This window comes from Chlamydotis macqueenii, chromosome 4 (genome assembly GCF_036417535.1).
Source record: "Chlamydotis macqueenii isolate bChlMac1 chromosome 4, bChlMac1.mat, whole genome shotgun sequence".
NCBI lineage: Eukaryota > Metazoa > Chordata > Aves > Otidiformes > Otididae > Chlamydotis > Chlamydotis macqueenii.
The window spans coordinates 37,415,570-37,443,563 of record NC_141559.1 but is presented as its reverse complement, the minus strand read 5'-3'; the positions used below and the strand labels follow the sequence as shown (position 1 = coordinate 37,443,563).

General features: G+C 42.3%; 1 protein-coding gene across 2 annotated transcripts; it reads right to left on the bottom strand.

Moving 5' to 3' along the window:
* Positions 1–14,202: 14,202 nt before the first annotated feature.
* On the bottom strand, positions 14,203–27,439 carry NPY2R (neuropeptide Y receptor Y2). 2 transcript variants are annotated; one of them, XM_086747014.1, is made up of 2 exons: positions 27,362–27,439; positions 14,203–17,529 (listed from the first exon to the last, which is right to left on the bottom strand). In XM_086747014.1, the coding sequence occupies exons 1-2, from the start codon at positions 27,407–27,409 to the stop codon at positions 16,336–16,338; spliced, it is 1,242 nt and encodes a 413-aa protein (XP_086603140.1). In that variant the 5' UTR covers positions 27,410–27,439; the 3' UTR covers positions 14,203–16,335. The 2 variants fall into 2 exon arrangements, with proteins under 2 accessions (XP_086603140.1, XP_086603141.1); XM_086747015.1 differs by lacking the exon at positions 27,362–27,439 and adding an exon at positions 20,450–20,530.
* Positions 27,440–27,994: the final 555 nt, after the last annotated feature.

The following is a 27,994-nucleotide window of genomic DNA, read 5'->3' as shown; positions in this document are numbered from 1 at the left end:
GTTGATGCCAGCCCAGCACCTTTCAAAAGCACCATATTCATAGTGACAGTAATAACTACAGACAGCAGAGGGAAGATTTGGAAGCAGCAGTATTTTCCCATTAGATTCTCGTGTCTCAAATAATGAGACGCTTGACGCCTGCCTTTTGCTGATAGCTGGCCTACTGCTTGCTTTTATAAGAAATGATTTGCTGACGAAAAGCCAAGCAGCAAAATGCTGAATGTATTACTGTGTAATTTCATGTGAAAAGAGATAAAAACAGTCTGTATCCTTGGATAATAACTAAATATTGATTTTCTAGTAGTTGTTTTATCTTCACCCATATCATCATTTATTGATGGAGACAGCTCAGTCTCTCTGGTTTAAATAGGATTTGCTGAAGTTTATGTAGACTGTACATACTTTGTATGTCTACTTGTAAAACCTTTATATATTGGAGTAGCTGCATTGTTGCCTATGTGATATCCTAATAGATCCTTAAATAATTAGCAGTGGATAGGAATATAGTAAATATGACAGGGAGAGGAACTAAGGAAATGTAGTTGAAAATATGATACTCATGAAGTCATTATAATGCTATGTTATAGTAATATAACAATAATTTACAGACTAAATACCATTTCTGGGTGCCACAAGAAAGGTTGGACTAACTCATTTGCCACCAAACAATTTATTTTTCGTATTTTCTAGAGCTGCTAGCACAAATATGCAAGATACAAATCTACACCCTCTGTTCAGTGAGTATTAGGCTAGTAAATCAGCGTGTGGGAGACTGCGGCTGACAGAAGCTAAGCACCAGCTGCTGAGCCATGCCAGATTTGGGAAGGTGACCCAACCTGGTTGTGAAAGCCAACGCAAAACTCTGCAGAAGTCAAGGGGAGTCACTGTGGAGGAGGAGCTGTAGTCAGTCCTTGCCCCTTGCCCCTTCCTCCCTCTGGCCCCCAGGGGTGAGGAGTAACGGCTTTAGGCAAACCTGCCTCTCCCTGTTTCTCTTACAGAGAAGCACCAGCTTCAGATCATCCATTGGTTGGTAGATTTTTTTACCAACAGGCACAAGGCAATGGTATTTCAGGCCTTGTGGTGAAGCTCCTGAGCTCTGTTTCTTGAGGGAGGTGGCAAATAAAACTGGCAAAGTTTTTCAGAGAAAAAGAAATCAAAGGAGCATTTGTCCTTCATGCCACACATATTTAAGCCTGAAACCCTTGGCCAGAGAGTATGAAGTGTTTGAATAGGTTTAAAAAGCAAGACAGGTTTGCTTGGACAAGTTTGTGGAATTGAAGTCTAACAATTTTGTAGCATTCCAGCATTTATTGAACACTCAGTGTAGGTAATATCTGTTCTGTTTCTGAAAAACAGAAATTATTGGAGGGACTTGTCATTATATGCCTGCTCTGTTACTATTCTCCCACCATCACATCAATTATTCACCCCTTTTGGTCTTAAAATCACTTCTGATCCAACCTTGTACAGCCATTATTATGCTCTGAAGAAAAAATGAACTCTTGTACTTTGTAGGTTATTTTCTGTGTGACCTTCTATACACAAGATGCAATCTCTGATATAGGCAAGACAATTGATGAAGTAAGTGTTTGCCTTGTTATCCTACTTGAGTATCACCTTATGCATATAAATAACTTACATTGAGTCCATGTTCAGTAGAGAGTCAGCTACAAAGGAAACTGAAAAAAACTGGCAGATGGGCCACCAAGAAGTAAAGAATACTAAAGCAGAGCATCTAGGTTCATCTATCTTCTAAAAATAAATAAAATAACAGATTTTTTTTTTTTTACTCTTTTACCTGTTCCAAACGGAAATTGCATATTTTTGTCTAACAGATTTTAAGGAGAGGAAGGGTTCACCATTATTTGACTTCTAATTACATGTAGAATTACTTCCTTCCATTGGAAGGAAGGAAACAGTGAAAGGAAAGTAAGTACTCTTGTTAGCAGTTACTTAAATTAATATCCTAAAAATGTTCATTATTAATGAAAACCATCAAGAAATCTCTCCTAGCTGCACTACAATGTGAAAATATTGTTGGAAATAGATGTTTCTCATGAGACCAGATAAGAGTTTTGATTTTCCGTAGCCATTTCATTGCTCTTGTCAGTCACTAGGTCAGTTAGCTCACTTAGCTACTGCGTTAGAAGTACCTCAAGGCTGCTGAGGCTTGAAGACCACAAGAATTAATGTCTGTATATATAAAGTTCTAAATTATCAAGAAAACCTATCAAAAAATGTTGTGAAAGTATGTCACAATATAGAAAGTAGCTCCGAGAATGGTGCTTTTCTTTTACAGTAACTTCTGGGATGGATGCCTTCCTAGCTTTTTAATAAATCTGTCTATGTACTGGCTTTAAATGGATGTCCACCTGCTAGTGTAATGTCTTAATAAAAGAACCAACAAGTGTTAGTCTTCAGGGCTGATGGATGTACTACAGGAAGAAGAACTTAGCCAGGAAATGCACACGGTGTGGAAATATCACCTGCACCATTAATCTGAACACAGCTGGAGCACTGTCATTCATATGTGCTACGTCTATCTGGAAGATCAATGACTGTAGTTATAAAATCCACCAATTTTGAGGTAGGAGGGAACTCATCCCAAGAAAGTTGTTGCATATTTTCTTCTCCTTTCTGGCACATTTAAAAGGCAAGTTAAATTGTCTTCTTTTTACAGGAATGTGTGCCACAAAACATACCCATTGGGCCAACTGCTGCTCCTCTGTGCTGTTAAAGAAATGGAAGATATTTCAGTAGGAATAAGTGAGAGCAACATATTGCCCAAAAGATGTGTGAGCACAAGCATTCACAAAAGAACAAGGCTTTAGCTTTTCAGAAAACTGTTATAACAAAAGGAAGAATTTAGTTTCAGCAAATGTTTTGATCATGTCTCTGCCTGCTATAATGAAAGAAACCCAAACAATATATTCTGCTCCTTACTTACTGGGGTAAACGAGTGCCATTAAATTACAAAGAGAAAGATTCACACCTACAGGTGTTTTTTCATGGTTTTTTTTGTTTACTTTGTCATCTGGTAAACTCCTACTGATCTTTTACTATTGAGGAAATATCTCAATATCTCTATCACACTTGAGCCTGTACCTCTTGTAGTTTCCATAGAATCTTATGACTCTGTAGCTGGCTGCTTTCTTTCTGCCAGCTCCAATGAAAAAGAGCCCCAGGTCACAGAAAGCAAGCAGCATTTCATGAACATCTTTGCTGTTGTTCTTTCTTTCAGAAAAAAAAAAAAAGAAAAAAAAAAAGAAAAAGTGAAAAAAGAAAGGAAAAGAAGGAAAAAAAAAAAGCTTTACCTAAGTTTGACTCTTTCATCCCTGTTTCTATGGGAACAAGAACAGATAAAGGAGCAACTGCCAATCAGCTGGATTGCTGAAACTTTGGTCGAAGCAACTGGCTGATGATGAGCATCCACTGAGTTGCTAAATTTGAAATAGTTTCATCTTGCGGAGAGGACAAACAGAGAACTGCATCAGTTTTAAAGAACAGTGAAAGTGTTTTTCCCTGGAATCTCTTCAAATCTTGTGATCATCAGGACAAGCTCAGAGAAAGAGCACAGAGACAAGTAAAAGCTTCTTGCTCAAGTGATTGAATGTCCTTGGACATTCTTCAATTTTCATAATACTTACAAAGCATGGGGACCAGCGGATACCACCATTAATATAGATGTGTCAACTCAAACACTCAGCTGAGGGAGAAGGGTGCCTAGTAGATATAGGATTAACAGGCCTGGGCAAAGGTTCTTTTTATTACCCTCCCCTGACCGTAGCTCCAATCTCTGACTCTCTCTACTACCATAACACACTGCCATTCTTTTATAAAACTTAACCTTCTGGCCCCAAGTCATCCACTTCTCTTTTCTATCCCCGTACTGTGTACTTTCAAGCTCCCTTGCAAAAAAAAAAAATCCCTGATCTTCTTGTAATCCTAGTCCCAGGTATCTCCATTTCTCCTCAACTCGACTTTCCACCCCAGAGCCCCCAACAACCCATTCCTCACCACCCTTTCTTCCCACCTGCCCATTGCTGCCAGTGCCTGGTTGCACTGGTGCTCTGGCTTGCAGAGCCCATTTCCCCTCTCTTCTCTCTCCTGCTCCACCAGAGACTTCAGATATGAGGACATAAATTGGATTTATCAATAATCCATCTGAACAAGGCTCCAAAGAGAGAAAAGTAGGGCATATTAAAAAGTTTATCTCAGTGCTAACACAGTGTGTTTCTTTTCATTGCCTCTACCTGAAACTGAGAGGGGGAGAGTTCTTCAGGCTGGTGCCACAATGTGATATAAATGGGCTTAGTGCTACTGCGTGCAGTGGAGCTACACTGACCTGATTTATGGGAGCTGAGAATCTGCTTCGTTTATATACTCCATTTATAATAATTTTGTATTAAACGTAACACAATAAGTGAGAGTAAAATTAAGACATCAGGCTTGTCTTTAGTTCTGTCCATGTAAAAGAATATTTTAGTCTGGTATAATTTTACAGAGTACAGTAGAGCTCTTCAGCATGGATTTGCAAACCAATCATGACCTCAAGTGGCATGCTGTTCATCTGAATAAAATACCTGCCAAAGTACATTAGGACTGAAGTACTCCGCAGTTGCTAGGTGCCACAGTGTTCAGATCTAGCAAGGTCTGCACTAAGTGTTTCCAAGATTACAGGCAATGGGAACACATCTGTGCCTTAATAGGCTACATCTCCCTTTTACCAGTCCTGCAGTCACATTATGAAAATATACTAGGAACACTGCCTAGGACCGTATTTTTAAAATGAGTTGTTGTAAAAATCAATTAAGCTGTGTGTTTTTAAAAGAAAGTGAAAATCCAATGAATTGTTGAATGCTTATAGCCAATTCTCCCCATGCAGGTTTTGTCCTTCCTTAAGGCTGGGTGATGATACTAGGCTGTTTGTGTTCATGGTTGGCTTTCAGCTCCTTTCTCCTGAAGTGTCCAGTGAGAAACTGAAATCTGCAGTAAGCAAGGGTTCTTGACAGCCTCTGAGAGGATCAGAGTCTAAGCGTAGCTATATATGACATTCAGACCCCTATTTCAAGTGGTGCCTGTGCTGGGCTTGTTTGGTTTTTTTAATTGCAAAAGCAATTTCATGGTGTTTTGAAGAAACTGGTTCTCTGTTTTGTATTCATGTTATTGTGTAGGACTGTTTGGAAATGAGACCCAGCAACATCCTTCTCAGGGACTAGGTGGGGAAGAAGGATGAGAGCTATCTTGACTACAGACTCAAGCCGCTCAAATGATTTCTGAATGTTAAAGCCTGGCTTACTGACAGCCAGGAGGGAAGAACTCGGGAGTGATCGGTGAAGTGCCTCAGGAAATGAGGCAGAGCTAAAAGCCTGGCCACATGAAGGACCTTCCTGTCTGTCACGCAGTTATTGTGGTGAGTTTCTTAACAGGTGCTACAGACAAATACATGGTCTTTAAAATACCAGTGAAGATGCAGAAAATAATACTCATTTTTTTTTTCCAGATAACACTGCTAAAAGCCACTCTTCATTGACGTCCTAAGCTGTAGGCTCCACTGTAAGGAGAGAAGTGTGGCGAACTATGCAGACTGCATGCTTTCTGTTGACTTTGCTAGCTGGTAGCCTTAGACCTGGTGATGGACTGGGCTCTTGAGGGCCTGGTCATTCAGACTTGCTGCATTTTCATGCATGAACCAGAACTTACCAAGGACAATTGAGCGTCCGCAGGCTTTCCATCCTGAGAGTGCTGCAGCTTGTGCCTGAGAGAGTATATGCTTACTTAGGGCTGCAAAGTGACCAGGTAAAATGAAGGACCACTACTTAGCTACCTTCAGTCAGGGTGGTGGGACAGGTCCCATGAAATTTCAGTCAGATGCTGCTACTTCTTCCATGCAACTGAAGGAGAGCAGGCTATGTGAGCTGAATGCGTGCATATGTAAAGGTATGAAATTGCTTACGAGAAGATTTTCAAAAGAATAAAAGGGATTTGAAAGAGTAAATTAAAAATCAGCTTTCACTGAAATTTGCCTTCCTCTATATTCGCTCTTTTTGGTAACAGAAGCTGGTAGCCATCCATCAAAGTTCAGCAGTAAGCACATCAACTTGCAGGAGTTGAGATATAGACACCAAGAATCACATGTCCACTGGTACTAAGATTAGAAGTGCAGTTCAGTCTGTTTGTTTTGGAAAAAGTCCTAATAACTTACCTCTTTAATCTGCTTTTTGCCTCAGCAACTGTAATACTGGATAGGTGGACTTTGGTAAAAAACTATGAATGTGGTTTCTAACCTGAAATTATCAACATAAGAACAAAAGAAGGCATCGGTGCTCTGACCTTCCCCGTTTTACCTGTTTTTCTTTGACAAGTCAGCATTTCATTTGCTTTAAACAGGAAGCCCTGCTGTGATAGAGTTGTAGTTCTGTTTGCACTGTTGGCTCTTCCCTGCTGTTTAAATGTCACTTGTTTTGGATTTGCAAAGACATAAGGTTGTAAAACAGCTCATGAAGGACTGTCACTCATAGATCCCAAGAGGAAAATCTTTTTTGTAGCAAACTGGGTGGAGAGATGGGCAATGAAAGGTAAAAGGAGGGGGTATTTCAAGGACACTATAGTGTTGCCAGCATCGCACACAAAGGCCTGTGTGTTTTGTTCCCTGTGAACTTACCCTTTCATCAGCACAGCCCATGCGATGAGTATCCCTTTGCACCAGAAGGGACAAGCAACTTTCTGTGTAACACGACGAAACAGGTAAGCAAAACAGCTTCTGGAGCCAAAGTTCAGTATCTTTCAGGTTACACGACTGTCAGGAGGCATGAGTGGTGTGGACTGCCTCATTCTGCCCTCTTGTCCCATCAAGCACCCCTGCAGCTCTTTCTGCTGCTTTATAGTGCTGAATTACTTGGTTTTGCGTAGTGATTTGAAGCAGTTGCTGAAGTTTTAGGGATGTGATTTTTATACAGAAATCAAGATTTAAGCATTACGGAACCAAAGATCCTAGTCTCCTTTTTAGTATCATGCTATACATATAGCAAGCTACTACAATAGCTCCCATATATATAATCTCACAGAGAGACAGAAAATTTCTGGCATCACCTGTATTATGTCTCAGAGAAGTAGTAAACTAAGCAATAAAAACAAAAGATTGTTTTTTGTTTTTTTTTTTTTGTAACGGATTGGTGCAGCTATATTCTACTATAGGAAAGCCAGAGAAGCCAGAAATGAGTTGGATCATACATATGCAACACATGCATATGAGATTATGAAGTGTTCTAAGAGTTTGTCAGGAAGACCTAAATAATAAACACGAAGTTAAATAATAAACAGGAAGTTTCTTCCTGATCTTACAGCCCAAGCTAGAAGAAGAGATTATGAGAGACACTAGATAGTAGTTTATCAAGAATAAGCTGACACACCATTGGGGATTCCAGCTCACTTAAGAGTCAGAAAGGCAACTTCTTCTGGTGTTTAAAATCAGCATTCATAGCACAAGCAAAAGTACTAAAAGGGAAAGGATGATGAATGGGATTGATAAACCTGCAAGCATCCTTTTAGGGGGTATTTCAAACTTAGGCTTTTGAATAGCAATTATGGAGGGCATTATTTTTCATTTCAATTTATGTCCTGGTAATCAATTATACACAGGGTTGGATAGTAGCCCTTTTGCTTCCCCATTAGAAGAAAGTAAGAAATAAAAATGAGAATCCTGAATGTAATGAGTTCTCTTTCTTTCAATTTTCTACCTTTGATTCCAGTGAACTGAGCTAACCATGGATTTTCAACTTTGAGGGAAGCAAACTGTGAGGCTGCCTTTGTCTAACCCTTTCTTCATTTCTAGTTCTGCTTCTCCTTGCAATTATTCCTCTGGCTTAAGATGACTCATGTAGGATCTCAACACTGGATACCATAAGCTGTGCATCCCTATCGCTAAAGCTTCACCAGTCATCTACAGAAGCAGAAATTAAAGTTACCCAGCTGGGGTTTCTTGACCCCTGCATACCACACTGCCTAGTACAAGTTCCATAACTCTTTGTGTTGCTGTGTCCCTCTACTGCAAGTAACCATGTAGGTAACCATTATCTCTAAGTTTACACAGTACATAGGTTTTAAGCCCTTTGAGATTGAAACCTCTCTTTGTTTTCTATAGATACAGATACAGATGTAGACATAGATCATACACATATACACATATAGACATACATATATGCACAGTTCATACCTGTTACAATAGCTGTGCAAAGCAAAAAAAAAAACCAACAACAACAATAATGTTGGCTGGCCATATAGATAACAGGACAGATATATTTTGGGTTTTCATATTTTTACTTTCAGCAAACTACAGCAACCACAACAATACTACTAAGTTAGGTTGGGGGTTGAGTACAGTACTCAGGAAAATACTTGCTGCCTACACATTGGCTTACCCTTTGTAGAAGGATGAAGAATCTCCTCTTCCACACGAGGAAATTCAAACACGGGGGCTATAGCTGAACAAAACTGGGCAATGCACTGTTCTTCTGGCCCTGTAGTCAGATAATGTACACCGGCATTAGGTCTCCTGCAAATTTTATGGTATTTAGCCTTAGGTCTCCTCTGCACCTTGTGTGGTGTCCCTCTGACCCTCAGATATATCCTCAGAGACTTTGGAGTCAAGGGAGAGCTGTATTGCAGTCCACCAAGGAAGGGTTTTCATAGCATGAACCATTGGGTGTGCGCTGTATGTCCTGAGAGGTGGCACTGAGGGCAAGTTTGAGGCCCTGTCACTGTCCATGATGGGACAGTTCTGGAGGACAGAGAGAACCGTATCAGCCTTGGCCACACAATCCACTGGGAACAGCCTGTTCCCAATGTGCCTAAGCTCTGTCTCGGAGAGTGCTAGTTGGCAGAGTCCAAAACAGTGCCAAAGAGCATGCTAACTCAGTGGTGTGGACTCTCAGCAGCGTACAGCTCGGTTTCACTTTCTATTCCTGTTTTATTTAGCAAAATAATTGTCATCGAAGGGACTGCCAGCCTGCTTCTACAGATAGTGCAGAAGCCTTCAGCTTCAGCCATCTAGCATAGCAAGCTGTGCCCACACACAGGCAGTGCCGCAGGCAGCGGGCATGGACCACTCGACACCCACCCAGCAGTCCTTCTACTGCTCCGTGCCCCGGTTGTCCCATCTCTGGTTCAGGGACAGCAATGTTCCTTCTTTTTCACTAAGGGCCTAAATATCTCTGGACAAAAGAATAGAAAAGTGTTGGGGTGCAATATAGTCCACACAGTTAAAATCAGTATTGATGAAGTGATTTCTTAAAGGTCTTCATTGTTTACTGCAGTTTTATTCCAATAATTAAATTGGAAGTTTGGTCAGACACATTTGTCTCCACAAAGAGCATATTTAGTAAGGCCAGTAAGTATTTCCTATAGGAAAAGACTACTAGGTTTAACAAATTAACCTTATGGAGTTATGCTTTTTGCTGAGCATGACTGAAAAAAGAAGTCCTAACCAAACTGATACAGTCAAATTCACATTTTACTTTAAAAATCTGTAGTCTTCAGCTTTCATTCTAAAGCATCTTCACAATCTTAGGTATGAAATCTTACTATTTGTTTGTGTGCTTTCCTCTTGTAAGTAATGATGTAGTTTTCTCAAAGCGTGGTATTCATACAACTTTATTTTTACAGCCCTATTTTACGGTCTAATTTCAAAACAGTCAGCCAGCAGTTATATTGTTCTAAACCTCAAGAATGCATGCAAACACAAGAAGTTCCTGTGTGGTTCTGCGCAAGCAGGGGTAGATGTCCTTCACAGTTGCAAATGAACCCCCATCAAGTGGACGGACATCATTTGAGATAAAGAGGACTAGGTCACAAAGTGTAAAATTCGTTATTTTATGTATATTTATGGTGGGATTCTTATGCAAAAGTGAGGAATTGATCAAGATGACCCAGTGACTGTGACAGCATATTAAATCACCTGCTCCTGACAATTTCTCCCATGAGAGAAATTGGACTGTGGAATATTGCATGTTAAACTGAGGCATCTCTTCTGGGGAAGAAAGTTTGTTCTGCCCCTTCCAAGCAGCAGTGCCTAAAGCAGCATCGGCTTCATGCTGCGGTGACAGGGGAGAGGTTATGCTGCTACACACTCCCGTCCCACTGCAGCTGCATCCAGCTCTGTCTTAAAATATTTATGTTTTGGCATAACCACCTGTCAGACAGCGTTTGTGTCAGTACAAGAACATTGTCACTTCTTATGTGTAAAATATTCTTCCCCGTGGATCTCCCTGCCAGTTCGGTTCTGGTATGAGTAGCATGGCTGCTGGAGGCACGGGGGAGAAATGCATTGCCAAAGTGGTGGGGTCTACCAGCCCTCACTTCACCTATTATTACAACGTGACTGTCAGCTTTTGGTGCCTTGGGGCACGCCAGAGCTAGAGACAGCGGGAGGAACCAGAGCTAGCCTTAATCTAGCGCTAAGGCATGTAGGATGATCCAGTCTGAGGGGAACTCTGCCACAGCTACCAGCCCAGCCTAACTGACCCACAGCCATCTTAGCTCTCCCTGCGCTGGTACAAAGTTTCCAGGTGCTCAGTACACGGGTGCCTGTGGACACTTACCATCAGCTGTCTTTGAGCTCTGGAAGCTGGACTATGCTGAACTCAAGGAGCAGCAGATATGTGGCACTTGCACGCTTACGCTCTGTGGAATCATCCGCATCCGAGTGTAACTGGAACGAAACACTGCCAAATGCAACTTGCGTTGTCCTCACAGCAGCTTAAACAGAGATACAAAGCACTGAAAAACTGTTTCACACTTCCCCAGCTCCACTGCTGGCAGGAATCCTCTCCATCCACCAGGAAAGGGTGTCCCTACCCAGGTTCAGTTCAGTGAGGAACAGGTGGGCAGTGGTGGCCGTGCTGCGCTAGGATGGGCTTGTCCTGAGCCAGCGTGCAATAGAGCAAGGCTAGCTGTTTCACCAGCTTGGTTACCTTAAATAAATTTAAAAGTCACAGTGCTACCAACAGACTTCAAAATCCAGTTGGGTACAAACAGCTCTAATTTTAGAGGATTCCGGTAAATAGAAGAATTGCCCTAGACTTCTATTTTTCTGTGCAAGCTTGAAGGGATACAAATAGTTTGGCCCCATGGATGTGTCAGCATAGATTCTACTGTTGAAAATATCCTGTATAGCAGGATTAGTAGATGACGAGAATTGTGAAGTATACAAATAAAAGTCTGTTTCATAGAAACTCCAGTTGTGCACATTCAGTTCCAGGTCTGAGAGGCAAACGACAGCCTGTTTCTCTTACACAGTATCAGAAGAAAAAAAAAAAATTCAGACTAAGTTGTGCTTCCATAATCAGATACATAATTCCACAGTCTTTAAGTTTTATAGCTTGAAGCTCTTTTTCTTCCAGAGGAGCTCAGCAAAGTCTGAGAGGGGAAAGATTTTAATGCAAGCATCATTTTTTTTCATATATCCCATCTGAAATGAGCTTATGAGGAGTAGGTATGCATTATTCATCCCATGTACTGGCTAAAATTAATAAAACATCCATTGCTTCTGATAGGTTATTGGTACAGGGTTGTTTACCTATATTGCATTTAGGTGAAATAACGTTGAGACACAGATTTACTTGCTTGAGAACATTATGTGAATTTTAAGGCTCAAATGATAACAAGAATTTCTCCTCAAAGTTCCTCAGTTTCCCCGGGCAACACTGTCCTTTGTGCATACAATTGATCTATGTCTTCATTTACCCTGATTACATTCTAATACGTTTCTCTCACCACTCAGACTAAGGGAAGAAGGGAAGTCTATAAATCAATTACATCCTCACTAGCCTCGTTCTTGCTCGCTCTTTCCGGCTTCTTGAAGTAGCCGCTCATCCTCTGAGTTTCTTACATGTCTAGTTTTAGCAGCTTCAGATTTCCTCACTACCTTCATATTAATTTTCTTTTAAAATAGCATCCAATTTAATTTTAAAAACTGAATATATGAAAATCACTATCAATTGCATAAATAAGCATTTATACTGCAGTATTAAAAACCTGGCTCTTCAGCAACACTAACCTTGCATAGATTTACATACATCTCCTAGCTTCTTAGGGCAGAGAACCTGTACTTTGGCACAAAGTAGCTCTCTTATTGTGGAGTGGCATTTATAATGACAGCACCGGGTAAATAACTCAGGGATTCAAAGACAAAATTCATCCCTTAAGGTCATTATCTGGCTTAATATAAGAAAAATCCCTGAGGGAGTTTAGAAACTATGAAGCAAGGAAATGGATTATACTGATTTGTGAATTCAGTGGTTCTTTTGTGGCCTGACAGATAAAATGCAGATAATATTTTCCAGTCAATTGTTACTTCTAGTGTTACGTAACTTAAGTTATTAAGATTTTGGCAATGTATGTGTCCATTACACATTTTATACAAGAGATGGTTGTACCAACTGTGGAGCAACAGACAGTTATTTCCAACAAACTTAACCCTACCAAACAGCTTTTGCACAGCGCTGCCATGCAATTTGTACATAAATAGATATATTTACTAAACTCGTTTGTTGTCCAGGCTTAGTCTCTCTATTTTAACTGCTTATGCTCTCAAATCTATTTTTTTTTCCTCAGATTCCCAATGATACACTTTCTGCTCAGTCACAGTCTGCTGCTCTGCATGGAGACAACAGTTCTCGGTGGAGACTCACCTCAAAGGCAGAGGGCTCAGCGCTGTCCCCACACAGCAAAAACCCAGATTTACTGGCCTCACGTAAGACCCTGGCAAGCTTACTCAGGATTACTTCTCCACTTGCAGTCCCATGGCTGTAGCCCTGAGCAGGCATCCTCACTTTTAACACTCATCTGGAAGCTGCATGCCGCGGTGCCTGCAGTGCTGTGTCCCCCTCCGAGGCGAAAGCGTGAAAGCCTCAGGAGAGCGCATGGGCGCAGCTCTTGTGCCTCCAGGTTTGAGCTGGCTTGTGCCCAGCCAGTGCTGGGAGAAAGCACGCGTGCAGCTGTACAGATCCAGTTATGTACTGTTCAGTACTCTGCCGCTGCCTGGGTCTAGAGACACTTACACTTCTGCCAGTAAAATTTGCAAGGCATCAAAATGTGTTATTCCAGCGAGGCCCAGAACTAAGTGTCAACCAGCTAAGATCACATCTGATGGGCTCTGTGTAGTGGATAGGTCTCCCTTTTGTAAGTCAATCCCAAATTAGAGCCCAAAGTAAGACCCACTCAGAGATTAGCATGGTGCTACTCTCCTTGCTTTCTCTCTTTACAGTAGAAGTACTCATGAAGAACATGGGCCGGCCTAATTTAAATTCCATCTCTATCTATTTTGATATTCTTGGCCTGGAACTTGTGTGCCATGCAAAAGTTATAACCACCTGCCCATAAAATCATGATATTCAATGTTTAATTATTTTAGATACAACAGAACAGCTCTAGGAAGACATATGCTGCTGCCTCAGGAGAGGCTGCAGTGTGCTGGCTCGGTCACTCTCCTGAGAACCGAGGCGCTTTCGTTGAAATTCTTGCCCTGCATCAGCGATGACATTTGATTTTGGATTCCCCACTCCCTACTGGGAAATTCTTCAATAAGAGTTGCTGCTGGTGCTCAGTGGCTTTGTATAAAACTTGTACCTATTCAATGGGAAAAGAATACAATGCTTTTTAAACAACTAATTAAAGCACTAATGGGTGAATGGGGAGACCTGTATTCCGGTTCCTACTTCGGGCAAAGCAGAGGCTCCCCTGCAGACTCCTCAGTGCAGTGACTAGAGCCTGCTTACTGGTTCACTTTCTGTTAGGGGGAAACAGGGACAAACCCTGAGTTTCCACATCCCTCCAACAGCTGGGACTTGGGGCAACTCAGGGATGTTGCTACCTCTTCGTCTTTGGTGAGAAAATGCCCAATTTTCCTACAACATGCAGGGGTACTAAAGTGCGTAACTGTGTTCATGCAGGAGCAAAGTCCTGAGGAGGGACTACACCATGCGACAGGCTGTGTGTGCTGGCCCTCCACATCCCATCTTCAAGCACCCACGGGAAAAGCCACAGCCTGCAGTGGGGCACCATGCGGGGGTCTGCGACCCTAAAGCAGGCACTACCTTCACATGGCAGAGAGGAAAGCAACGCAATAAATTAGTCACCAACTTTGGCTCAACATGATGGCTGCACAGAAAACTCAGGAAGCAGTAAAATAAAGATACCATGAAGTAGACTGAAAGATAATTTGTAATTAATCACTTTTATACAGGATGATGTAAAGCAGACTTAAAATTACAGAGAATTAGCCTCGCCATTGTAGCTGTAACACACACTGTCATGGTTACTTCAAAACTGTCTACATACCACACTCTAACAGGCTTAAAAGAGTTGAAACAGAACTTTTAAACCATTTGCTTTTTAAATAAAGGAGGCTATTTGTAGCAATAATACTTTTGATGAAGGGTTCAGAGTCAACTGTAGCTGATACATATGATTGATGTCCATAATAATTGCACACTTCTGTAATCCTCCCTCACTCATAACAATTTTGAGCTTATATTTTGGATATTATTAATACTCAGACAAAAATAACTTGTGGACAATATCATGTTCTCAACATGGTTGAGAATTAATCTATTTTTGTAAAACTGTTTAAGAATGATGGATACTTCTTCCTGCTTGAGTAAACACTAGCTAATTCTTTAGATCTCCCTTCTCTGTTCATGAAAACCCAAGTCCAAGTGATTTCACAGATATTTAAAGGATGGTGCCAAATACTGCATGCACAAAGATGAATTTCTCCACTTGATAAAGATCTGATACCATCCATTACATTGCTAACACTTCAGTACTGGAGTTTTGTTGGGCTTTAATTTGTAAGAGAGAACGTAATGAATTTAGGAACAATGGACAATGGAGAGAAAAAAAACAAGGCTGCTAAAATGTAGCTGTGGAAAGAGACTCCAAGTGGAAGTATCACACTTATTTTTATTCTAGATAAGCAAGAGGGCAGCTTGGAACAAACATGGATTGAAATTTTCTTCATCTCTTTAATGAGTTCAAAGAGGCTAAACAAAGACACAGAAGAGTGGAACATTGCTGTGTACAACACAGTAAACAGATTAAAATTTTATACCTGAGAAAAAAGGAATTTAACTATTAATACAGCATGCAGAATAACTGATAAGTTATCACATAAACCTAGCATACTGTTATTAGGTTACAGTCATTCAGATGTTCTTAATTTTTACAAAGGCTAAAGATGGAAAAAGCTCCAAGACGAGATGAGTATGTGACATAAAACCACAACAAGGAAAAGCACATTACCATCTAGCAGCCTTTCCAGAGGATCAAAATTATCTGCTGTTTTATTATCCAGGGAAAAAGCAGCAACAATTCAAAGCCTGTGGAGTTAATAACACGTTAAACATTTAAGCAGGTCCTGAAAATTAAAATATTGGCAGTTTATGAAGTGCTCACAGAAGACCTGAGCCTGCATCCCCTGCCCTCAAGCGCCCCTTTAAAGCATTCATAAGCGTTCATAAGCTGTTCCCAGGGCAGAATGCAAGGTAGGGATCTGCAGGGAATGACTGATCAGGTCACAGGCCCGTGATTTTCTCACCAGCATAACCACAGCCACTTCTTACAGAATGACTTTTTACCCCATTTGATGGGCCAAAACCCACATTTCATTTTATGTAGACACATGACCTTTCTTCACACTGAATCTGTTGTTAGGGTGGGGTTTTTTTTTTTCCTGTCTCTTTTCTTTTTTTCCCCTAATCCATTTCAAATGCTCTGGTTGGAAGTACTTCAGTACAAGTCAAAAACCAGTAATATATTTCTCTTCTTACTTCCCTTATCTTCACAAAAGGTGCCTTTGGGAGAGAAGGGGTCTGAAAAGCTTGAGCTTTAACCAGCACCGCCCGTTCCCTCCAGACAGGCTTCATTCTTTTGGCAGACTTCTGCTCTCCCTGATCTCCAAATCCAACATAAAAATTACCTGCTCCCACCATAAGTATTCCTGTGCTACAAATCAGCCTTTTGCCTTCTTATAGCAAAACCAACAAATTCTGCCTTTGTCATTGAGACTTATCAAAAAGAGATGGGAGGGATGGGAGCGTCTCTTACCCTATTAGAGACAGCCACAAAGAAAGTCTCTCCCTTTCACTTCCTTGCAGTTGGATAGTTACATACTCTCGATGCCAATCAACTCCCCTCAAATCATACCACCTGCCTTGACTTTCCTGCTACTTTTCTTTCACCATTTATGAATAAAACTATGCATTAAAAATGCATGTGCCAAAATGGATTTATCCCTTCGTCCACAACATATTCCTTTCTTCTTTAAAATCAGACATCTTAGACATTGGTAGGTTGTGTGAAAGAGTCTCCGGGGAATTGAATCCTCTTTGCTTCTAGTTTCTTCCTGGCTTTGAGAGCTGCTGATACCTCAGGGTGGATGGAGTCCAGCCGCTGCTCGCACTGGAAGGCTGTGAGGAAGGCCGTCCTGTAGTTGTTGTTCATCCAGCCATAGAGAAGGGGGTTAGCAAAGGTTGAGCACATGGCAATGACATGGAACACTGTGTAGATCAGTTTGTACTCTTTCAGGTCTAACACCTGACTGTCAATGTCACTGACTAGCTGGAAGGTGTGAAATGGCAGCCAGCTGACAGCAAACACCACAACCACGCACACCAGCATCTTGGTGGTTTTCCGCCGCCGGTGGTGGTAGTGGTCATTGCCCGCCCCAGGACTAACATGGTTCTTGAGCTTGGTCCAAATTCGGGTGTAGGCATAGGAGATGACTGCCAGAGGCAGCACGTACTGGATCAGGAGCATGGAGACGCTGTAGATGGTGCCGTAGTTGAGCTGCCCCTCCCCTGGCCATTTCTCGGAGCAGACCACAATCTTGAACTCAGGAATGATCTCAATCAGAGAGTACTCACGGAAGATGGCCAGAGGACTCGCCAACAGGGCGCTGACTGCCCAGGCAACTCCTATGATCAGGAAGCTGATCCGCTTGGAGATTTTGCTTTCCAAGTGGTAGACGATGCAGCGATGCCGATCCAAAGCGATCACCGTCAAAGTGACAGTGGATACATGCACAGCAAGAGCCTGGGCGTAAGGCACCAGGTGGCACAAGACCGGGCCCAGTTTCCATTCACCCAACAGCGTGTAAACCAAGGTGAAGGGCAGGCACAAGGTGTTCACCAGCAGGTCAGCCACAGCCAGGTTGGCAATGAAGAAGTTAGTCACGGTGCGCATGCTTTTGAACTTGATGATCACATGGATCACGAGGGAGTTTCCAATCACCCCCAGGAGGATGATGGAGCAGTAAGCAAAGATAAGGACTATCTGGACTTCAACTAGTGTCGTGCTGTCCTTCAGTTCTGGTTTAGGGTCCAGAGCCAATTCGTTGAGCGGTGTGGTATATCTCGGCAAGTACAGCTTGGTGAACAGCTCCATTTTAATGTCATCTGTCTGGTTTTCTTCACCTACTGCTTCCAGGGGCCCCATCCTTGCAGCAGTCTGGTCTAAGCAACAGAGCTGTCCCTGAAAATGAAACAGTACAAGAACATGTGTAGAAATCAGTCCGTGGTGGCTAAGACAAGGAGCAACAAGCGAAAGCTACAGCTCTTTCCTCCTCTAACCCACGCTCTACATCGCAGGATTAAGAGAAGATCTGTCTTAATATATTTAAATTCTGTTGCCCTTACATTTGAAGCCCGATCCCGTAATATTATTCAGGCATGACTCCTGCTGAAAATTGGGACAGATTTCAAAAGCATTTCAAAGACAAAGTTTGCCTAAGTAAATGCAGAGGGATTAAGATCCTGCTGGGCAGCATATCCTTTTTTACAATCCACTACCTAAAACTACTGCTGATTTAGCACAAAACTTCCATTAATACCTATGGGAATTCTACATGGAACGGCACCATCCAGACTGTTATTAGCATAATAATCTTCCAGCTTTTCCTTAATGGAAAGTGTTTCCTTTAAATAGTTACTGAATTCTCATAGGTTTATGCCCCTGCTTAATACCAGAGAATTAATTACTGAGGTCTTTCTTTAAGAAACTTTCTTTTAGGAAAGTTTGTGCCACAAGGCAAGCAAAAATACCATTCTGAAAAAGTAGCATTTTTCTGAAATGATTGTATAACCTGTTCATGCTGAAATTAACTCAAGAAACAATTAAAACTCAGTTACACATAACATTTCCTTTCTGTGTGATGTTTGAGAAAACACAGCTCCTTGGAGGCTGCCAGTCAAGGATTCATTTCTGACTGCAGTCATAGAGAAGAGCAAATCATTCCCCTGCTGATGTCAGGAAGAATTTCACCACCGGCATCACAATTTTGTCACCTTCCTTACACAGACTGAGTCAAATTCTATGCTGCCCTAGGACTTCAGTAGGTACAGATGGATATATGGATCTTTTACAGTTAATTGCTGACTTGGACTTTAGTCCTACGCAGAACGTGCGTGTCCTCATGCACCCTGCACGGGTGACATGATAAGTGAGTGCCGTGCACCTGGTGACTGCTTGGCTTGACCTGGGAAAATAGAAATTGCCAGTGCCCAGTGCGCTCGCCGAGCAAACACTACTGTTGGCCACTGAGGGGAAAGCCAAACTCGAGTTACTAACTCTGCTTCCCTGTTCGTATGTTCCCTGAGGAACGCAAATGAAGAGAAAAAATGTCACTTTCTTGCCATCACGTGTCACATGTAGCTTAATCCATCTCAAATGCAGGTCTGCCTGAAGAGACAGTCTAGCTACTAATGCCTTTGGTTTCACATGGCTTTATTTATTTTTTTTTTTTTTTAAATCAGATAAATGTAGGTTTTGACCCCTACCTCTCCTGTTAACCATCTATCAGTGACATCCCTAGGCGTGATTTCCCAACTGAGAAAGGAGGGTTGACTGCCAGCAGGTGACTGCGCCCTTTGCTTGCATCCCACACAATATCCCAAAGAACTTCTCAGCCCAAGCTCTTTTTGCAAAAGCAACAGATGGACTGCATGAACTGAAAGGTATTTTTCCCCCAACTAAACCGGTCAGAATTACGTTGCACTGTTTAGTTTACATTTACCATACAATTAATAGTGTAAGCCTGAGATGTGAAACACCGCAAGATACGTAGCTGAGATGTGCCAGCTGTTCATACAAGCTCACCCTGCAGATTTCAGTTGCATAAGCAGTTATCTACTACCAGCCCAAGCACGGGTGGCAGGAAGGGATTCCTCATCGATACACCTTCAGTTCACCAGGTTAAAAATGTAAGAGATCCGCCACAATTTGCTATGCAAAAGTTCAGAACCCTGCTGAGCTTTTTCCTTCAACTCATGTACCAACACCCAAGGAATATGCTTGCATATATTATTAGGGTAGAGATTTGGTGAGGTCCCAGGACTGTCAGCCGCTCGAAAAGCTCATAATTTTTTCAGTGCAAAATAAGAGCAGGTCATATTTACACACTGCAGTAGAAGGGTGAGAGGGAAGGCAAATTTCACAGGTTTTCCCCTTCTTTGCCACAAATCCCAGCAGGAGGATGTAGCTCAGCCAAAGAACATACCATCCCTTTCTCCCCAAAAATATTTTCACCTGTTTCTCTAGTCCCTGACTTTCTACTGATTCCTGCTTCCAAATCTTTTTTTTTTTAGCAAAGCGTTCTTTTCTCCTGCCACTTTTATTTTATTTGTGACTGTCCAGTTTGGGCTGATGAAAGGCGTTTCGGTCTTGTGAATAAGAGAAAGCTGAGAGATGGAGGAGGGATGACCAGGGTTTCAAGCAGAGATGAGCTGGCGCATCAGTAAGTGATGAAATCAATTGGACAAGTTTGACATTGTCGGTGGGACGGTTAAGTGGGCAAAGAGTCAGCTGCTTTCAGAGTCTGGGGGGAAAACCGAGGTGGCATCTGATACCTTAGGTAGCATTTGACAGGACCCTTTCTGCTCTTTTTTAGTATAAACTCTCCAGCTGATAGCATTCATTTGCACACCTTGCATGCTGCACAGCACTGGCGTTTTTTTCCACTTTTTGTTGTTTTGTTTTTTTTTTCCCAACCCCAGTAGTCACATCCTCCCAGGTGGGCACTGAATCGCGCCCAACTTCAGGCAGAGGAAGCCAGCAGAGGATTTACCTCGGTTCCGAGAGCAAGTGAGCACAAAAACGGGCGAAATAGGTGCTGACACGAGCGAGCAGCAGCACCGGCAGGACCGCAGCGCCGGCGCTGGGGAAGGGGCTGGGGCTACCGGAGGAGAAGCTGGAAGCAAGCGGTTCTCTCAGGTGCCTTCGCACAGCTCTCCGCTCCCCCGGCGCCGTCCCCGCGGATGTCACCCGGGAGCCGGTCTCCCAAGACAGGGCAGGGCGGGGAGCGGAGCCCCCTCGCCCCTCAGAGGGGCGGCTGCTCCCGCCCCCCCTACACCGGCACGGGTCTCCCCCTCCCGTTCCCCTTCCCCCGCACACTCACCGGGCCGGCTCTCTCCTCCCGGACGATGGGGCAGCAGCACGGCGCGGTACGCCCCGTCCAAACTTCGGAGGCAGCGGCGGTGCCCGCACGGCGGGCAGGCGGGGCGGGGCTGGGGCGGGGCCGGCGCGGCAGCCGCGGCTCCGCCCGCGAGGGCTCTGAGCCGCGGGTTCGGGGCCGGGGCCCGCGGTTTCGGTGGATGTGGGGTGCTGCTCGCTCGGCTACCGCTCACTCGGTGAGAAAAGGGGTTCGGAGAAAGGGGGATTGTGCCGGGGCCAAGCCGGAGTGCTCTTACCTGAGCCCACTTCCTATTTTCCCAGTCCCTAGCCTGCCGCCTGGAGCAGCACGAAGGGGATGGCTTTGCTCCAAACAGCTGCCGAAACCCTTGCTTACCGGCATCCCAGCTTGCACGGATTTGCTCCACCTGCTAAGAAGAGGTGGATATTGCCGGGGCAGGTGTAAGGATGAATAAAGCATTTACGTATTCTATCCAGAGCAAAATACAAGGTTGCATATTGATTTAGAAGGCTGCAAAGGCAAAGACAACAGCTGCTGTGCTTACTTAGCTCTGTATTTGGCAACCTTTCCCAAAAGCTTCCTTGCTAGCCAGCCTAACCGAGGCCTAGCTCCAGCCAGTGCTGCTGCCCTGCCAGTAGGGTCTGGCTTTGCTAAACCCGTCAGTGGGATCTGCTCTGCATCTTGCTGTCTGCCTGGTGTCTCTCTCCTGGGCAATAACTTCTGGGGTACCAGGCAGCGTCTTCTCCACGCGTACCTGGAGATGTATCGGATTCACTGAATGGTGGATTCAACCCCAGTTGTCGCTCGCAAGACCGGAAACCAGCAGACTGTGCTTACTCTGTGGCTGCAGCACTGGTGCTTGGACAATTTTCATCCCAAACCTTACTGAAGCTGCCATCCAGAATGGGAATGCTCCTTTACCTTCTGTCACTTAGGTAAATTTGCATTAATATTTCAGGGAGTTTGAAGGATCAGCAACCCTATCATGCCTCCTTTTCTTCTAAAGGGGACCCTGAGCAAGAGCTCTTCCTCTGTCAAAGGTAACGCTCCTTGCCTTGGTTATAGCTCAATATCATGCTCTTATCAGAGGATGGAATGTAAATGGAGTATCAAGGAGTAACTTCAGCGATTTAAGGTTGTTTTTGAAATTCAAAACATGTCTCAAGAACCCTCTTAGATCTTTACTAATTCAGGCTATCTCTTCACGAAGGGCCTTGCTCCTAGTCCTTCAGCGCTTCTGAGACTGTTAATGGAATGCTCCTAGCTTGTTGCAAAATAGATTTCTTTGATGGCTAAATAAAAAGCCAGGAGTTTCAATTCTTCTACTCCTGTTTATTTCGTTTCCCATGTCAATTTAATTGTAGGTTCTATTTTTTAGTCTACCAGCAGACATAAATGCATGCCTGAGTTTTAGTAATTAGAGCACTTTTATAATATATGGCTGTAACAGTCTGCAGTTCTTCCCTTTCCTTCTCTTACAAATAGTTCACAGTGGCATTTCGCTCATCTCAGAAGAGTTGCTACTGTGCTCTATTTGACGCACGCTTTCTAGCTTAACATATATTTTTACTGCTCTTAGTATCTTAGAGAGTGTAGTGAAATGCAACAAACCTTTACAACCTGTCCGGCTCAGGATCCCACAGCTAAGGAAAAATTGGCCCTTACTTTCACTTCCAGACTGCTAGAGAAAGTCAGGAAGATGTGCTGGTTCCTAGAAGCCGTTAAGCCAGCAAGGGTTGGCTTCCCATGCAAGGGAGAGAAGGTGTTATTTCCTGTTGCAAGGTAATTCTGTGTTCAGGCACAACTGAAATGCTTAATGGAAATGTCTTTCCAATAAAGAGCAGCAGTTTTTATTGCTCATAAAGTAGTGGCAGTGAAGGGCCCTATAAACACCACCTTGAACCAAAAGCCCATGAAAACACTAACATCAAGGGCAGAAAGAGTCAAGTAGCAAATGGGCTTTCAATATGAAATGTGCTGCTGGGCGACTACCTCCAAAGCAACTGTGGATACGTTTCTTTGTGCACACTTAAATTGCCATCCCATAAACCATGGCAAGCTATGAGTTGTTGAATCAGAGAACCACATAAGCTGGATGGAAACTCCAGAGGTCTTCTCGTCCAACCTCATGCTGAAAGCAGGTCTAGATGCAGCAAGTTACCCCTGGCTATGTCCAGGAGAGTTTTGAGTATCTCCAAACTGAGAGATACTCCCCTCACTGGGCAGCCCATCCCAGAATTTGATAACCCTCACATTAAGAAAAAAATTCCTTGTACCAAGTCAGAGTTTCTCATGTTCCGGCTTGTACCAAATGCCTCTTGTCCTAGCCCTGTGCTCCTCCTACTAGTTGGGGACAGTAGTTTGATTTCTCTTTAGCTTTGGCTTCTTTAAGGCTGAACAACGCAATTTCCTCAGTCCCACTTTAAATGTTATGTGGTCCAGCTCTTTGTTGGACTTACACCAGTCTGTCAATGTCTTTCTAGCACTGCCTCCTGGTTTTGGCAGGGATGGAGTTAATTCTTCTCTCAGTAGCCAGTGTGTTTTGGATTTCGTATGTGAAGAATGTTGATAAAAACACTCTGACGATATGAGTTGTTAATGAGACCAAAAACACTGTCTGGCTTTCCAGGTCTCATTAAAGTCTTGTTAACGTGCAGATGCAGGAAGCTGGGCGAAAGACAGACAGAATAATTGATCCAAACTGGCCAAAGAGAGTACTCTCCAAAGAGAGAACGTCATGCTCAGTGCTGTGGGGGTTGCCCATGGGAGGGGGCATCCATTCTGGCATCCATTCGGACATCCTTGGCATCCATATTCCACCTTCTCATCTCTCTTGCTTGCTGGTATCGTTGGCAGCTGGCTACCTTGCTAGCTTGTTCTCCCCCCTTTGCTTGCTGCTTGGTGTCGTTTCCATGATTGCTCCTCGGGACAGGCTGTGTTGGTCATTTGGATATCGGGTGGTGAGAAATTGTACGTTGTTCATTTTGTATATTTTGTATATGTTAATATCCTTATATTCTGCTATTTTTTGTAGTTTTCCTTTGTTGTTTTAGTAAACTGTTTTTATCTCAACCCACGAGTTTTCCATTCTTCCCAATTTCTCTCCCCCATCCCACTGGGTAGGTGGAGGGTGAGTGAGAAACTGTGTGGTGACTTGGGCTAAACCACCAGGCACTGGGAGCCCCAAACTGGACCCAGTACTCCAGATGTGGTCTCACAACTGGTGAATAGAGGGGAATAGTCACTTCTCAATCTGCTGGCTACACTCTGGCTATGTTTTAATACAGACTGTAGGTTAGACTGTGTAAGTTGGCTTGCACTAAATAAATGAGCTATATGAACTTTAAATACCAGCTTCCTATTTAAGACAAGGCTATAAATGAGCTTTTGCTGAGAATATGTGTATGTACTAAGGTGAAATACAGATAGTCTGGCTTAACTGCCTGAAAAAAATATCTGTTGGACATATGTTGTTTCTGCTGTAAATCACACTTATGGAGGTATGGCAGGATGTAAGAAATTTGATGTACATAGCTTAGCTTTGGCAGTATCTGTTTAACTCTCTTTACTGTTAGAAAATTGTCTTGTCAAATTCCATCCAACATAGAGCTTTTTCACAAGGAATGATAAGCATTTCTGCCAGATCCTCAGAAGTTTACCAGTTCTCAGGAGCAAAAGAAAGATCTGCACGTAGTACTCAGACTTGAAGCAGTAATGACTTTTGTTTCAATCATAGAACTGGGAAAGTCTGTCATTGTCCATAAATTGTCCAACATCAGATTTGCTGGAGTGGCAAATAAGGCTTGATGACTATCAGCAAGGCAGAAGAGGCAGCAGCTCTCCCATCCTCTGTCCCCAGACAATGTTCTCTTTATTTCATTTACTGTAAGGAGTGAATTTAAAATAAACCACTGCCCCTTGAATACTGACCTTTAAAAGGCAGTGCTGTGCTGCACGCCACTCACTTAAGCTAAACTCTGCCAGTCCTTAATCCTGCAGATTTCCCTGGAGTGAGTCAGGTTTTAGGGAATGGAGCATTTTACGTAACACAGTGTAACATGGTTTAACCCCAGCCAGCAACTAAGCACCACACAGCCACTCGCTCACTCCCCCTCGGTGGGATGGGGAGAGTAAAAATGAGAAAACTCCTGGGTTTTCTAAAAGTCAGTTTAATAAGTAAAGCAAAAGCTGTACATACAAGCAAAGCAAAATAGGGAATTAATTCACTACTTTCCATTGGCAGGCACACATGGACAGTCCTTTAAAAATAAAATGGAAAGAAAAACAATAATACCTGAAAACATGACCTTGAGAGACAATATCTGTCTGGAATCTTTTACATGGTGCCAACATGGAGATCATATAGTATAAAATTATACAGGACAGATTTTTTTTTTTGTTTAAAAGGCCAGAACAAAAGTATTTAAGTAGCTAAAGAATTAAGTTTCTACTTATATAGACCTGTGAACATTTTGAAATAAATGTATAAACTGTTGCTTGCTCTCATTCCCTTTTGGTTTAGATTCAGTCTCACAGGTTCAATTCTACCTCTCTCTCTTTTGCAAATGCAGTAATAAGAAATTACTGTGCGCGTAAACAAGTGTAATCAATCTGCCTTAGATGATTAAGGGGATAAATGCAAGCCAGTGGGGAATGTGAGAAATTGGTAGATATGTACAAGTACCAACGTCAAGTTGCTAACAGTGGTACTTCACAGCCTGTGCTGGTTAAACGATTAGTTTACTGCCTCTAGTTCAAAAACTAATACCTCCAAAGGCTCAATTCATTAGCCTGTTTGCTCACAAATTGTGACTGACTTCGGCACCGTTTCAGCGTAAGACGAGGCTGCAGAGCGGAGTGCTGTGTCTCAGACATGTTCTTCTCAAAGCATCTGGCGCATTTCTGTGCCCTTCTGTCATTCAAAGAAACTTAAAACTGCAAAGTCAAGTAGCTCACTCAAGAAATGACAGAAGTTGCCTATTTAACACCAACACAGCTGTTTGTGTTTGCATGTCTATGATACAGTCGTTAAGGAAGTAGTCTCATTATTTTTCTTTAAGGTCACTGCTTATGCAGTGAGTATATTCTTGGTATTTCTTCATGTTTTCAGTATATATTTTGCCATCTCAATCATTCTCTTTACCAACATGCTATCCTTTCTCTGCAGAGAATACAGAAATCGTCATTTCTTCACAGGGTTTTCTATGGTCTTTTCATTAGTAGACCTCAACCAGAACTACTCAGCCTTTATTAAGATCTCCTTTCTGTCATCTGGAATTCAAAGAAACTGACCAAACATTTAATTGGATTTTAAAATACAAGGAATAAACCATTTTAGAGTATTTTTCTGTTGCTTGCATTTTAGACAGTTTTTTCTTTAAGCTTATAAAATCATATTTTTCCTTAATTCCATTTCTTTTTAAACATAGAGATTTCTGTAAACTCAAAAATGTAATGTGGAAGGTGACACTTCGTTAAGATATTGAAAGTTTGGTATACAACCAGTTGTTGCCATTTCTAAAGAGTTTTAGATGTTCCGAGGCAAGCATACTCAGTTTATTTTTAGAGCATTCATCATAGAAAATAGATTCTCACATATAGCTTAGAGCTTGAGTATCATACACTCTTCAGTCTTCAGTTTCTGATAGCTGGGAAAACAATGTATCTCTAAACGGTTTCCAAAAGTGAGTCAACTTTATCTACTTACTGTATGCTTGCTTGTACGTCAGTTATTTCTAATTCTGGAAATCCTCAGCTATTACAAGCAGCAATGCCAGTCACCCTTTTCTTTGCCTAAAAATTATTCTTGTAACAATTTTGAAAAGTTAAGTGTGTTCATAAAACTTAAATCGAATAGTCTTCAAGCTCAGTTGTTGACATGCTGATGAAATCCATGGAATTGTTGAATGAATTGTCTTTGGGACAAACAGAAGTAAGCTGGAAAGATGGAAACCTTTGTCTCATACATGTTCCCCCCTCCAAGTTTCCTTTCTTAGAATGCAGAAAATTGATCACAGTTTACGTACATTCTCTTCTCCTTGTAGAGAGTGCATAGAGCATGCAGCTGACTATTAATTACTCAGAAATTTATTTTACTAAGCTTATTTTTCAAAAATATCTGTATGATTTAATTTTTGTTTGGTTGCAATTTGATTCTCTTTCCATGAGAAAGGAACTTTCTCAGGTTGCTCTTAAGCTGAAGGGAATGTGCCATCTTTTGACCCTTGCTCAGCCAGCCTACATTAATATGTAGATGATTGTTGGTATGGTGGCATCTAGGTCCTAAGAGATGCTTAGAAGAATGAATATGGATAGGATAACCTATTACAAATTAATTTATTTTGTTGAATAATGGCATCCATGAATGAAGCAACCCTTCTGACAGTGTACGACACAATGCTGTCTGATACGTATGCCATGTAAAACACATCATGTTCATTATAAGTGTAAATATAAGATGCAATTAAAAACAGTTTCTAGTAATTTATGGAACTGTGTCATCTGGCATTAAAAAAAAAATGTTTTTTTCACTTGCAGTTCATGGGACAGTGACACACTCACTAAGAGCCAAGTGAGTATCTTTCCCATATGTTGTTGAAAGTGAATTAATTCTCATAAGTTTTCAGTACATTATTTCAGTTATTTTTTTCACATTTACTCAGAATCTGCAAGCTGTGCTAAACCGCTCACTGGCTTCATTCCAGAGTCATTCTGTACTTCTATGTGTCATTTTATGGAATAACGCCATTTGGTAGCCATACGTGGCATTAAATTCATGGATTTCGTTTGTAAGCATTTTTTGTCCTTGAGAAATTACTTTGATTGTTGAAGAAGTGAAAAAGGAACACTTTCCATACCTGTTATCACTTCAAGTCATTTAAAAAATGAAGTACTTACTGTTTCTTTTGTGCAGTCTCTCACAGTTTTGGAACTTCTGAAGGACATCTGTTCCAGGCTAAATGCAGCAAACCTGTACAGTCCGCTTCTTGAACTGTAATCATATGATTCGTACACTAATATCCAGAAATGCTGAACAGTTTCAATTGCTCCATCTTCTTCCTTGCTGATATACTGCCAGGATACTGCCCATTACAGGTGCCACATCTAGTACGGTGAAACTGTAACTGTCCCATTTTTGACTGACGGCACTGTTTGTGAACAAGTTGAGCTTGTCAGCCTAGCTTCACAAGGTTGAAAAAGTGCTCTGATGCTTTTATAAAGAGTCTGCCTCCCACTCAGTGTCGAACTGGCAGTTTTCTAAACCAACTCTTCGTTTTCCTTTGTTAATTGCCCGTGATTCACACCCACATGTTGCAGAGATTGATGGCATTTTAATTGCTAGGGGTATTTTAAGATGGAGGAGTGGGGATGGGAAGAGGCTTGGGAAAAAAAGTGGGTAGGGGTTTGGCATGTTTGGAAGGCTTACTGTTCTGTGATTGCACACAGCTACGAGATCAGCAGCCAGAGCACCATCTGTGCACACAGCTTATACATACCGCCCGTCTGCGGCACAAAGGGATCTGTCAGCTC

Bases quoted from the DNA above. Each gene is read 5' to 3' on its own strand.
- NPY2R (XM_086747014.1), bottom strand. From the start codon at position 27,409: ATGTCCTTCAGAAGTTCCAAAACTGTGAGAGACTGCACAAAAGAAACA. The intron at 17,530-27,361 runs GTAAGTACTTCA...TTTCATTTTCAG, and splicing joins GAGACTGCACAAAAGAAACA to GGACAGCTCTGTTGCTTAGA.